The sequence below is a fragment of the Lissotriton helveticus genome, chromosome 11 (genome assembly GCF_964261635.1).
Source record: "Lissotriton helveticus chromosome 11, aLisHel1.1, whole genome shotgun sequence".
In the NCBI taxonomy this organism is placed as follows: Eukaryota; Metazoa; Chordata; class Amphibia; order Caudata; family Salamandridae; genus Lissotriton; species Lissotriton helveticus.
The window spans coordinates 848195818-848210460 of NC_136072.1; the positions used below are offsets into that span (position 1 = coordinate 848195818).

Below are 14643 nucleotides of genomic sequence, written 5' to 3' on the forward strand. Positions count from 1 at the left end.
ATGTTTGATGTCTGGGGGTTGGGCCTGAGTGGCAAGAATAAGCTGCATTAAAGCTTTTTGTTTTGGGCGCAAGAATCCAAGAGGACCTTCAGAAATTACTGTTGGAAAGTACCCCTTTTTTGACATGGTCTCCCCCACTTTTTGCCTGGTAATTGATGTAATTTTAACAGAAGTGCACTGGGTTCCTGCTAACCAGGTCCTCAGTACCAGATCTCTTTCCCTAAAACTGTGCAATTGTTCCCCAATTGGCAATACCTTTAGCACCCCTGTAAGTCCTGGTAGTTGGTACCCCAGTACATAGGGCATGTGTACTACAGAAGATCCATAAGGGCTGCAGCATGTATTTTGCTACTCTAATGGACCCCTCACCACACTCATGCAAACTGCCATGGTGCAGACAAAAGTGGAAACATGGCAGACCTCCTCGGTGCCATGCCTGCAGACACTTCAGGCAATATATGTAAGCCACTTTTACAGCAGGCCTTACCGCCCTAAGCAGATGTGGCCCTGGGATGTCTGAGTCAATTCATAGACATTGCAAGTGGACGGGGAAGCCATATTGCGGATATGTACTGGACACTGGTGAATACGAATTTTCCAGCTACGTGATGGTTTCACTGAAACCGAGGATGTTTGGGTGCTGCATTAAAAAAAAACATCACTGAAATCAGTGAGGATTTATTCATATGAGATGTTTGATACCAGAGGGTACCTTAGAGGTACCCCCTGAAACCTACTTGGCCACTAGTGTGCTGGCTGGCTGGTACAGGCCAGCCTGCCACCACATACACACCTTGCTCTCAGAGGTCAGGAACAATGCCTACTCTGGAAGGAGGTTTTTACACCTTCTCCAAACAGAATGGCTACCAATCAGCATACCAAGGTCAAAGGCTTCAAAGCCTCTGCCGTCTTTGACATGCGACCCAGCATCCCCTGTTCCTAGGAGATGCCACTCCCTGCTCTGAGGCCCATTTGGCACCAGGACAGGTTGAAAAGTGCACGTAGGCGTGGAGCACACCCAGGTCGACACCCCTAAGGTGAGCTGCCTAATGTAGCTTTCAGAATAATGTACTCACAGGTCACATGTATTTCCTACAGTGGTTGGAAGCACAGTGTTTGTTTAAATACCCCTCACACACCAAAAGGGCCCTTGGTATCATGCTTCATCATCAGGGTCTTCCCGCCCCCGCTGCTGGACGGGGTTGAGTAAGACGACGTAAGTGAACATATAAAAGTGATATATGTACAAGTAGTGTTTGACGATGCCGCGTCCTTGATGTAAGTGTGACTATAGGCACCTTTCCCTCCCGTTCTAAGGCTCATGGGGCATTGTTTCCATTAAGAACAAATTACCATATGGAATACCTAGTGGGTATTGTATCTCATGCATGATTAATTTACTTTTCACGTAGTAACACCACTTGTACATATGTCACTTTTATATATTCACTCACTTCGTCTTATTCAACCGAAATTGTTTCAACAGTATAGTGAGAACAGAAGGGATCTCTTTTTGTCCTGAAGAAGAAGCCTGAGAGCTTCAAAACATGTTGACGTACACTGGAGGGATCGCTCAGTAAAGCAGTATACCTCCAACCCACTCTTTTAACAGTACCAGCTCGAAGGAGTATTAATGTTGCTAGTCCAGAAGAGCAAGGTACTTTTTAACTCACTTTCTCACTCACTCCTGACCGTCCACCCACTTTTCCTACGCTACACATAGTTCTGAAAATCAGTGCTCCCATGTAGTGGTAGGTCGTGGCATGCCCCGTCCGCAGCGGGCAGCCGCCCATGATGAAGCATGACACCAAGGACCCTTTTGGTGTGTGAGGGGTTTTAAACACACTGTGTGCTTTCAACCAGTGTAGGACACACGTAACCTGTGAGTACATTATTCTGAAATCTATATTGGGGTGGATCTTTGTGTTTTTGAAACATTTCTAGAGGAGGACGTATCCACCTCCAGTGCTCCTTTTGGACACTACCTCTTCACTCCCCTTTTTGTTTTTGTGAGCTGCCTAATGTTCCCCACTCTAGGAACATTCTGGCTTCTTGGTGATGGCAGAGTTTAGGAAACTGGGACATTGCTACCCCCACTTCCCACACTGTGGTCATATAGGAGGTGTAGTGACCCCAAGGGTAGGTAGCCCATAGGCTACTACACTTAACCCCTACCCCGATCTCCCCAGCGCCCCAAAATTTAGTATTAGGAGCCCCTCTAAAGCCAGTGCTTCTGATTCTAGTGTCTAAAAAGATGATGGCACTGAAGAGCGGATTCTGGCAAGAACTGAAGACTGCTGTGGACTTTCGGCTCTAAACCTTGCTTGCCACACAGAGACTTGACAATTGCAAAGACCTGAAACGTCCTGTAGCTGTGCATCCTCCACAAGCCCCAGGGGGTTGCCAGCACTTTGCCAAGCAGCCAGCATCTCCCTTAGAGTAGAGGAGCTACTCCCCTGCAGGCACTACCCACAATGTCCGGTTTAAAGAAGCTGCTGTCCACCGAGCAGTAGCTGCCCAGTAGAAGGTCAGCACACTCAAAAAGGTCAGATCAGTCTTTCTGCCAAGACGGTCAATGCCAGGACCTCCACCAGTTCCTGGGGTAACACACCCCTTACCATGACCAAAGCTTGTCTGAAGCTCAGTTCAGGCTACAACAACATCACCGATAACCAGCCGACAAGGGACATCATCACCACAAAGGCCAGCACCCAAAGTGGCCCAGCTGCCCTATTTGTGTCCCCCTTTCAGGTCCTGACCGACAGCAGTGAGTGCCTTGACGCACGAGAGCCAGCCTGCTGCAAGCACTCTGCGCCAGAGTCACCCTGCCCATGCCTAAGAAAACAGACTGCTTGCCTGTGCTCCTAGAACCCTCACGAGCCAAGCCCCCCCATTGGGAGCACTCTGACTTGTCCCCAAGTCCCCCTTTGCAACCTGTTTCCAAGTGGCAACCTCCTTTCTTCTCCTTAGCACGCAAGGCTACCAATTCATCCAGCACCTCTGTATCTGGACTCACCAGGGCAGATAAGACTGATCTGCTGGAGCAACTTTGGTCCTTGTCCCTTTACCACCTCACGACTGAAGAGGGTATATGTATGCAGTGAATGTTCTTTCTCCCATAGAAAACCATTATGCGTAAATACAGTTTTTTGTTTGTTTGTTTTTTTACAGTTGATTCATGCTTTGTTTGTTTTTATTTCTTTTTTATAAAACTTTTTATTAACAGACATCAGCATATCAATCACATTACAGAGGAAGCAATAAGTCATGCATCATGGGAACAATAGGCAATATCAACATTACAGAATATCTCTTGGAAAATCTAGGGTGAGGGGGGGTCTTCATTGCCGATAGCGAGGGGTGATTGACAAATATTCCTCCCCGAAAGGAATTCCACAATCCCCATATGCAAGCCCACTTCTTAGGACAACCTCGGGCCACATATACTGTTTTTTCACGAAACATTGACCAGTCCAAATCTTTCTCCCAGTCTCCCACTGTAGGAGGGAGTAGCGCCCCCCCCCCCTTGCTGGGCAATATTTCTTTTAGCGAGCATAAGCCCCAAAGTGACCCATTATGTCTTGTAGTCATTTAGATCTGTCGGCTCCCAAATATTTAACAAGCATCTACGGGCTTCCAAGTGGAGATGTCTGGACAAGACTGCATTAATAATGTCATGTATGTTACGCAAATAAGGATGAATAAGCGCGCATTCCCAAATTATGTGCATAAAAGTACCCACTTGGCCACATTCCCGTCTTCAATCACCCCCGTTCAATCTCCCCATCCGTACCAATAGGGTTACCATCACATAAACCCTGTGGAGGATTTTAAGCTGGACTAGTCGGAGGCGAGCAGGTATTGCCACGACTCTAGGTGAAGAAACGGCCTCTTGCCACTCCTCATCATCCATCTCGATTCTATCTCTGGACTATTTCGCTCGAAATGTTTGAAGAGGGTCTGGCATGTTTATAAGCTTTTTATGTATCAACGAAATAGTTCTATCAGGGATGTGGCCGTCTCGTTAATACACTGTTGGTGAACATTGCTGAATCTGTAAAAAGTCTATTCCAAAAAAGTACTTACCTGTTTATAAAGTTCTAGGTTTCTAAATATATATAAAAATTCCTTTTATTTTTCTTAATTATTGTGGATCTTCGTTTTGAGCGTGTGCATCATTTACTGACTTTGAGTGTGCACAGGGTGTCTAACACTCCTTTCTGATAAGCTTAAAGCTACTCGACCGCACTACCCTAGATAGAGCACTTTGGGATTGCTAGAGCAAGCTCCTTTCCACTCATAAGTGATATCTGGACTCGACACAGTATACCTCTTTCTGGTGTACTATATGAAGATTCAGCTTTCTACAATAACAGAGCCTGGCATTTGCCTTGAGCTATTAGCGGTTTGTCTATCTCTACGCAGGAGACAAACACACACTTACATTTTTGGCTCTTTCAAAGAGAGGGGGGTCCTTAAACTTGTGGTTCTCCATTCACATAAGTCCAAGACCACAGCCAATGTACCAATGATATTCATTGAATAACTGGTCTGTCCAAATTTTCCTAAGTTCACAGTCATGACTGGAGGGACTGTGATGCGTTGCCATTTACTCCCCGATAAGGCCAGACTGGCCAAATGTGTTGAGTGAGTGATTTGATCTGTGTAAGGATGTCTGCTTCAGTAAAACCCTTCAGAGAGCTTTGAGGACACTGGTATAGAGAAACGAGGGAGAAACCAGGAAGGGAAGTCACCACGGTAAGGTATGAGAGCAGACTTTGTCCCATAAAGTTATGAATGATGCTTCTGTCTTTATTTTCCCTTTCACAGGACTCTATGAACAGGATGGCAGTGCAGGCACTTGAGAAGATGGAGACCAGGAAGTTCAAGTCAAAGGGCAAAGGACACCGAGAAGGAAGCTGCGGGGCTCTCGACACACTTAGCAGCAGCTCCACGTCAGACTGTGCCATCTGTCTAGAGAAATACATAGATGGGGAGGTAAGAGCATCTGCACTGAGGCTAGGCAGCTGGAGAGCATATACACCCGCCAATGGGCATTGGACTATCTGTGACCACTGAACCTGCAACACATTTCAATGAACTAGCCTCATATAATCCGAGATCACATTTTAGGCCTCACTATACAAGGCAGCAATGAGGAGTGCTGAGACCACGGAGTCTTATTTAACCACTTATAGGTGTATGAAGTACTTGTGCCCTCAAAGAGTTTGTCTTAATGTGCCCTTGAGCTCGCGGTGCCCTGGTCTCCTTTATTAGGATCAAGTATTTTATTGTAAAGTGGCGTTACGAGCTTTTTAAAATGTTTGTCATAGAGACAGATTTAGGTGTCTCACTATCCTCCTGATTTAAAAAAATCCTAATAAAAAATATGTACATCATAATATACTCGTAGGGGCTTTCAGTGAGCCCTCTTTGCCCATTGGTCTCTTCACAGGTCAGACATTTCGCTTCCTCCGACCACAGCCTACAGGCTAGGGCAATAGGTCATCACACTTCGACTATTGGCTACCTTCATTGTTAGTGATGTCATTTTGGCTCATTTGCATATATGCCTAGACAGTAGTCCACTTTAATGCTGGGCTCATGTGCACATCTGCCTAGAAAGTAGTCCACTTTAATGCCAGCACTGGTAGTCTAATCGCCACTTTCATTTAACGTATTTATTTTTGCGATGTCAGTTTTCACTTGCATAGTTTTTTGCAAATGTTCATGTGACCATTAGTCAGCGCTTTTGCTTGTTTTTACTTTTACAGTTTTAATATGCATTGCGTATGTATGTAAAAAATTAGTTAATAAGCCATTGAAGCTTGCAGAAGACAGCTCTATTAACTTTGCCAATGTTTGTTTATATGTATGTCATGGAAGGCTACGCATTCACTGTCTACAACATACACTCTGTAGCTATGGTTCTAGCATTAATCCTGAGGCAAGTTTTTTATTTGAATAGCTGAGAAGATTGGTCACATTTGATAAATCCACATGGAATGTAACAAAACAGACATGCTTATGTTTGTGCCTGGTAGTCAAGTCAAGGAAAGCTTTATTTGACCGTTGTATTTAACAATCAGAAAAGCACATAAAACATACAGATAAAATTACATTTAAAACTGCTCAAGTTAATACAATGGTCAGTTAACAATAGTTGCAAAATAGAAATAAGAGTAACTTGACTCTGTTAAAAACCACGTACGAAAACAGAGGGAGTACCCACCAATTATAATTCATCAGTTAACACTACTTTCCTGAATTGAAGCACCTTGTTCAGGAACCTAGCTAACCTCCATGCTACGTGTTCATGCTCCAGTAACTACAGTCGAATTAAAGCTGGGCGACATTGCCTCAACCCCTGTTTTTTTTAAAGTGATATTATCCACACTTTCCTCAACTCTACATACAATTTACAAAAAAGAACGAAATGGATGGTAGATTGCTCAGATAGTTCATCACAAGGGCAGAGTAACATCGTTCATGACCAATCATTCATTTTTGGGAATGTCACTAGTCTGTGAGCATTGCCCAGTCTGAATCTTGTTAAAAGCAGCCTGTCGAACCCACGGGGTACAAATGATAAATACGACTCCATTTCCAAGATAGTGAGCGTTGGTTGATGTTGCATGATGCTAGGATTTCCTCTGACATTCTTATAGAGCCCAATAATTAAAGACCCTCTTTCTTTAAGGCCTTCCTAGTAGTCACCAGCATGGAGCTGAGGTTGGTGAAATAGTCTGGATGACCCAGATCATTCATAAAATCCCGTACAAACCTAACCCAAACAATCTTTAGGGCCCCCTCCAATCTGAGAGTATCTTGCAAGATCTCCCTATTTAACTTGTCTGATGCTTGGACCATAACCTATACCATAGAAGTATTAGTTCCAATTTAATGAGGTCGGTAATAAAAGGGAGACCCAGCTCCTCGTGAAAAGCGTAAGAGGTGGTACTAGGTGGAACAGATAAAATGTACCTCAGAAAGGAGTTTTCCACTGCTTGGAGTGCAGAAGAATTAACAAAACCCCACACCCCAGCCCCATACATCGCTTTGGAAATGCACTTGACCTTATATATTTGCAGGAGTTCACCTGGTGGCTTCCTGCCTAACTTCTTTGTAAATGATGCAAGGGCAGTAGTTGTCCTAGAGAACGCTCATTTTTTAATAGTTATTGTTTGGGCCCATTAGTCGTTTTGACTGAATAGGATGCCAAGGTAAGAAAAACTCTTATTTGAGGATATTTTCCTGTCATCCACAAACATATCTCTCAACCTCTGGGTCCCTTGGCCGCATCTCATGATAAACGTCTTTGAGTTGTTTATACTTAGACCAAGGTGCTTCATAAAGTCATTAAACTGTCTAAGACCTGCTGCAAACCAAATTTGTGTACGCGCCATCAGGACAGCATCGTCCACATAAAGCAGAGCCGGTATCGGTCGCCCATCAACTTGGGGATAGTCCTGACCCTTCTTAAGTAGGGCTTCACCTAGTCCATTAATATAGAGATTAAAAAGGAAGGGGGCTTATGTTTGTGCTTGGTAGTACTTTTTTGTTCATTGGGCCAGAAGGCTGCTCTTTAGACCTCATTAAAGAGAAGAATATTATTGTACTGTATTGTAATAGTATTTATATAGTGTTTACTACCCCTGGCGAGGCATCAGAGTGCTTTTCGGTGAGTAGCATGCCTCTCTGGAATCCAAAAAGGATTAGTGGTGGATAAGTATAGTGAAATTTGAGTGGTGGATATGAGTGTTAGTTGGATTGAAAAGGATAATTCAGGGTATTGGGATAGAAGAGGTAAGAGGCTAGAAGGACAAGTTACTTACCTTCGGTAACACCTAATCTGGTGCCGTTTCGGGCTTATCCTCCTGAATGGCGAGTCCAGGATATGCAGGCTACGATACTGATGTTTTAGCCTCTATCCTGGGTTTCGGTGAGAATGACTCCAAGGCTGTTGGGCTTCATGGCCTCCTGCATCATGCTGGTGGACCATGCCAGATGGCACATGCGGGATCTGCAGTGGGACCTCAAGTTTCAATGGCCACAGCATCAGGGGAATCTCACCGACCTGGTTCAGTTATCAAAGGGCACCGCGAACGGCCTGCGGTGGTGGCTGACAAACCACGATTATAGAGCTCTTTGAGGGCTGACTGAGTAAATTCACGCCAAAGCCGGGAGTGGAAAATGTCCATTGTTCTCCTCTTCAGCATGTAAGATTTGTTTGTGTGGTTTATCGTCCAATTAGTAATCCATTAACAATAAAAAATGCTTAAAACAATTATTAGGCGTAGAGTTGCTAGGCACAAGGCATGGCATCAACCTCGACTTTTATTAGAAAAGCAATTCACTTGTTGGCTTTTTTAAAAAATGTACATTCTTCCCACACAATTTGACCCCTCTTCCTGAAAAAGATGAGGGGCATTCTAGTTTCAATCCAAAAATGACTAAACTTCTGCTAGATATAGGTATCCAAGTGCCTGATTCATGACCTCACATGTAACATAACCAATAACTTTGAAAGTTCCAGCACTCACATAGAAGGTATTCCCGATATTGTGGGACTTGCACTGTTTGCTTTTCTATCAAGTGGTAGGGCTATACCGCAGGCAAATTACATTGAATGGATATGTCACATGACCTGGCGGAAGGCTCTGCATTGTGTTTGCTATGCTGCGATCTTAAGTACAAATTATGTCCTGTTTGTCCTATGCAACTCTTTGTGACAAACACAGCCTTTAGCCATTCTGTTTATGCACTACCTGTAGATCATAACTAATTCCTTTTTAGGTTGAGCCTAAGCAGCACTTGCAGTGTATCTTCAAGACATGTTGCATACAGTTTGTGGGCTTACAGGCCGCCCATCACTTTTTATTTGTGAGTTTGATTGTCCTTTGAAAAGGCTTGCTTGGTAGTGGTAAATCTTTCCTCTTAACATAACATGTGTATTTGTAAATCGCACATTCACCACAAGGAATATCTGGGCACTGAGTAACAGATGTTTATTGGGTCTCTGTGTTTCTTTGCCTCTTCTTGTCATTTGTTTCCTTCAATGGAGCAGCGACTACCTACCGGTATCTTTCCAATTTGATGCTTATGTGTTTAGGCACTATTTTTTTCTTTGATTCCTTCTCGTCTTTGTCGAAGCTTCCTTTTTTTTTTTTGTTAAGCCCTAATGTGAGCATGTGTTTGCATTGCAATTGTTTATTTTTGTTATTTAACTAGTGATTTTGTTTACACTTTTTAAAGACTGCTTCTCAAGTGCACGTCCATGACTCGTTCGCATCCCCCCCCTTGCATTGGTCACAAATTTAAGAGCGGCCTCCTCGCTTCAAGAGAGCTCGATAAAGTGTCAGGAAATTCCTGCCCAAACTATTTAAGTACCAGCTTCATAGCTGTGGGGAGCTGTAAATGCATCGGTTGTGCTGCAGATGGCTTCCTTTTGAATTAGATTTGTTTTGCTCTGTCATATTGTTTACTTTATCATCAAAACGCGTTCACCGGATTTGATCTAAGTGCTTTTGTAAACAGGGCTGTAAGTCATGTTTATATCTTACCACATTGCTTCAGACAGCGCTAGGAAAAGGCGGCTGCGCAACACAATGAACGTCAGGGTGAGGATGGTGATGAATTGTTGAATTCTATAAACATTTGCTTTGCTGTCGTCATTATTACAGACATGCTCAAACTTCCTTGTATTGCGCAGGGTTTTGTTTCATATATTATTGATACATTGTTTCAGTTCTGTAAATCCATTTTTTACCACACTTCTCTGCAGTGAAGGAATCTGAGTCATCAACTCTCCAGTTTAGTTTGAGAAAAATTGCGTCTTGGATGCAGGATAATTTACTCAAACTAAATGGAGAAAAAACGGAGGTTTTGATCTTGGGGAAAATCAAGATCTTTGGGGTCCCTAGCATTGGCCCGTGAAAATTGGTGGTGTTCCCGAGCCTGTTCATAAAGTCCGTAACCTAGGCTTTATCATTGATGATCCGCTATCAATGGAACTTCAAGTCGTGAAGGTGGCCTCAATCTGCGTTACCATCCTCAAATGGTTAAAGAAGACTCTTTGGATGCTGCCCTCTTCTACCCAGAGAACAGTAGTTCAGGCCCTTTTTACATCTAGGTTGGACTACGGCAACGTCTTATATCTGGACTCTAACAAAGATGTGATACAAAGATTGCAGGTGGTGCAAAATGCAGCTGCTAGACTGCTTTGCCAGGTTCCTAACGCCCCCTCCATTTCAGGCTTTCTTCGCAACCTTCACTGGCTTAAGGTGGAGAATTGCATTCAATTCAAAGCCTTGAGCTACATGTTCAAAATCAAAACCGGTTTAGCCCTGCAATACCTGCAATCTTTAGTTCAACCCTATTTACCCTCACACACTCTTCACTCCACTACCCATCTAAAATTCATTGTTCCTAGAATCAGACTGGTGCGCATGTGCGGTTGATCCTTTGCTTATGTAGGACCTTCTCTGGGGAACTCTCTTCCCATTTCACTACGAAATTAAATGGTTTATGGGAATTTTCGAAGATGCTAGAAAACTTGGTTGTTCAACTTGTAACTTCTTTGCTCCTTCAGCTCTTTGTAATGGACGAAGCAATACCCAGGAGAAGATTTCATACTTAATTAGATTTTGCAAGGATTTCCACATTCCACTTCAGTGGTGAACAATTGCCTCCTACCCCTCTTCCCTAGCACATTGCTTCTGAAATGTTTTTAGCCTGGAATAAAATATAATAAAATATAAGGGTGATCAATATATTCAAGCTTTTTAACAGATTGTATAGTTATATCATGTGCTATTTTCTTTCAACACTTGTGACAACATATTTGTATTAACATTCACAGTCTGGTCTTTCGTCTCAACTTTTTTTCAATACACAACCTCAAGAGTTGTGGATGTTCGTGAATGCGTCAAGTCAGAGAAAAAGACAGTGGAGCGTAATATAAGAATAACACTGCTCTATATCTCTTCCCATCTCCAACTTTTGTTTCCTGGCACTATGCCCAATGCTCTTTCAAAATGAGCATCCAGTCAGACCACAGCATTATTTTGTCAATGGTGCTGGGTCAATAGAGGCATGGAGATTTGCAAGGTGACTGCTCTACACAAGTCATTTGATGAGGTGGGTATTATGCCCTTTAGCAAGCTGCGGTTTTAATTTACTGTGTTTTCGACAATCCTATTGGGATGATCTTCTAACTGACCACTCTCTGGATGCCCTGTTCATGACCGAAACGTGGCTCCTTGACGAGATGGACTCGGTCTGTAACCTGGTAACCCCCACAGGTTATTCTATCTACACCATGAATAGGGGCACGAGAGGGGGGGGGGGTTAGCGCTCATAATTAAATCTCACTTTGATTGTAAATTCAGTAAAGTAGACATTAGAGGCAGCGAAAGCGCTCGCTTTTCGATTACAGTCAATCCACAGTTCTGCGCAACGGGCTTTCTGGTTTATAGACCTCCGGGTGCAGACGTCCACTTCACTAACTCTCTTTTACAATACCTGGACACCAATGTTATCAAATCAGCCAACTTCACGATCATAGGCGATCTTAATTTACATCTCAATAGGGACACTGAGTCTAAAGTGGCAACTTTTTTAGCGGATCTTGCGGCTTTTGAACTCAATCAACTTGTTAGTGGCCCTACCCATAGAGCAGGTCACCTTCTTGATCCCATTTTCTCCAACATCGCCAGTGGCTCCTCAGACCTACCTATCCCCATGACCTGGACAGATCACCATTTAGTGATTCTATCTATCCCCTGTAACCTGAGCCCTGCAGCAGTGACTACTCCCCTTGTTCAGAAACGGCCATGGAGAAAACTGCGCCTTGAAGACCTACATGATCTCCTGGCACTAAATCCCCTACTCCCGAGTGAGGACCTAGATGTAGGATATGATCAGTTCTGCCTCTGGATCACCCAGGCACTCGACATTCTAATTCCTGCCAGATGGACCAAGGCTCGCACACACACTGCTAGTCCTTGGTATAACTCGGAACTAGCTACCTTGAAAAAGGAATGTAAAAAGGCGGAGAGGTGCTGGAGGAAAAACTATGATGCCACCCTTAAACAAGATTATATCCTGCGCCAAAAAATCTATCATCGTAAGGTCTGCAGAACAAGAGCGGCATATTATGCCAGCGAAATAAGCAATAGCTCCAATACTTCAAAATCTGTATTTAAAATTCTGAAAGACCTTACTACAAAAAAATCCGTTAACACTACTACCATATCGCCCGACCTCTGTAATAACATGGCCAATTTCTTCACAGATAAAATCAAGAAGATATATGACACCTTCCCCAAATGCCCACAGTCACCGGTTACCATTGATCCTACCGGGCCTTCTCTCACCTCCTTGCCTACACTTGACCGAGAGAGTTTCTTAAAAATCTGCAGAAAGATTAAATCCGGATCTCCGGCAGACCCCTTAAAACCGGACACTTTCTGTGAAGCCCACGAACTCGTCACAGAACACATCCGTGACATCATCAATCGATCACTCTCCACCGCCAGTGTTCCTTCCAAATGGAAGCAGGCCTGGGTTTCCCCCATTTTAAAAAAACCCACCCTAGACCCCTCACTCCCGGAGAACTTCAGGCCTATCTCCTTGCTCCCCTGGCCTGCCAAAGTCGTCGAGGCACACGTCAACAATATTCTGTCCAATTTCCTCCTTACCAATAACATTCTGGATGACTCACAACACGGGTTTAGAGCTGGTCACAGCACCGAGACAGCCTTGCTCAGTGTCTCTGAGGACCTCCGTTCCATTCTTGACACCGGCGGTACGGCAGCACTGGTCCTGCTGGACCTCAGTGCTGCCTTCGATACGGTGTCACACGAGGTCCTCTTGACGAGACTGGAGGAAATTGGAGTTACAGAGGCAGCCTTGGGATGGTTCAGAGACTTTCTGTCTAACAGGTCCTTCAGAGTCTCTACCCCCCCTTACATCTCGAAGGAACATAGCATTGGACAGGGAGTGCCGCTGGGCTCGTCCCTTAGCCCTACCCTGTTCAATGTCTATGTTCGCCCCTTAGCGGAGGTGGCTAGAAGGAATGGAATGGCACTGGTATCCTATGCAGACGATACCCAGTTGGTGGTGGCTCTGAATAACAACAGTGGTCTGGAAGCCCATCATTTTAAACAGACACTCACTGACATCACCAACTGGATGACGGCGAATTTTCTCCAACTAAATGCCGGAAAAACTGAGATTCTGCTACTGGGGAAAAACACCGCATCCTGGGGAGACAACTGGTGGCCTGACATCTTAGGCCCACCCCCTAAGCCAAAAGATTGTGTTAAAAATCTGGGAGTCTGGGTCGACTCGGCATTAAAGTTTACCATCCATACTAAGAAAGTTGCTACCACGTGCTTTGGCATTCTACGCAACCTCAGGCCCATTCTGAAGTTCTTTGACTGTCGCACCCGCCAGCTCATTGTTCAGGCAACGATCCTTTCTAGACTGGACTATGCCAGCTCTCTCCTATTGGGAGCGAACCTGGCTGAAACCACCAGATTACAGAGAGTCCAGAATGCGGCAGCCAGGGCTCTGGTTGGCCTACCTCGCCATTCTTCCGTCTCTGGAGCCTTAAAAAAATTGCATTGGCTCCCGGTGTGCAAAAGGATTCAGTTCAAGGCTCTATGCTTAGCCTTTAAAATTCTTAAAACCGCCTCTCCCCCCTTGCTGAGTCCCCTCCTGTCTGAGTACACCCCTAGAAGATCACTCCGCTCAGAGGGACAACATCTTGCGACCATTCCCCGCATTAGACTGGCCAGAGTCGGTGGCCGATCCTTTAGTTTCCTGGCTGCCAAGCTATGGAACAGTCTGCCCGAAGTCATACGGGGGACTTAAGACCTCTTAGCCTTCAGAAAGGCCGTCAAAACTCATCTCTTTCAATAATCTGTCATCTATCTGTGCTATTTGTTCTCTGCATTTGTCTGTTCGCAGCGCCGGGACGCCCCTTGGCTGGGGCAGCCGTGCGCTATACAAATTCCCATAACATTAACATTAACATTAACGTCCTTCACCCAACTATATGCCAAAATATGAAAACCCCCTTCATAATGTATTGCTTCCCACTTACATTCTGGATTAAAGACACAACCCTTGCATAGGATTTGAAAGATGCAAGCATTTTCTTATCTATCGGGTTAAATGATAAATTTGTAACTGGATGAAAGATGAATACTTTTCAAGATTAACAATTGGCGATTACTTGAAAGATCACTGCTGGCAACAGCCATGACCGTATTATTAAAATTAAGGTTGTCACACTCAACTCCTGAGCTAGCAATATAATTGTTATTTGATATTATTGTATACACACCTGTCCTGTAAATGAGACTATCCCAAAATGGTTATAGTCGCCACTCTTCCATTATCGTGCTCAAGATGCATCGCACAAAGCAGACTCATTCACTGATCACCTGAAAATCTGTCAAGAGATATGCTTCTACCACCACCTTCCTAACTTGAACAAGACAATAATGCTACTACTGAGTGTAGTCTTTTCTAAAGGTCAAAGTAGGGATTTGTTGCTGTTTCCCTGTACAAAAAGACTGAGGTACAGACCCAAGCATGCAGTGGCCATCCATGTCCAAGAGGTAAACTTTCTAG

The 14643-nt window shown here is 44.2% G+C and overlaps 1 protein-coding gene across 1 annotated transcript in view; it reads left to right on the plus strand.

Moving 5' to 3' along the window:
- ZNRF3 (zinc and ring finger 3) overlaps window positions 1-14643 on the plus strand; it is a 410849-nt gene that overhangs the window by 351316 nt on the left and 44890 nt on the right. The window contains exon 6 of the mRNA XM_078667083.1: window positions 4831-4998. Within this exon, the coding sequence (XP_078523209.1) occupies window positions 4831-4998 (168 nt within the window). The remainder of the gene's footprint in view (window positions 1-4830; window positions 4999-14643) is intronic.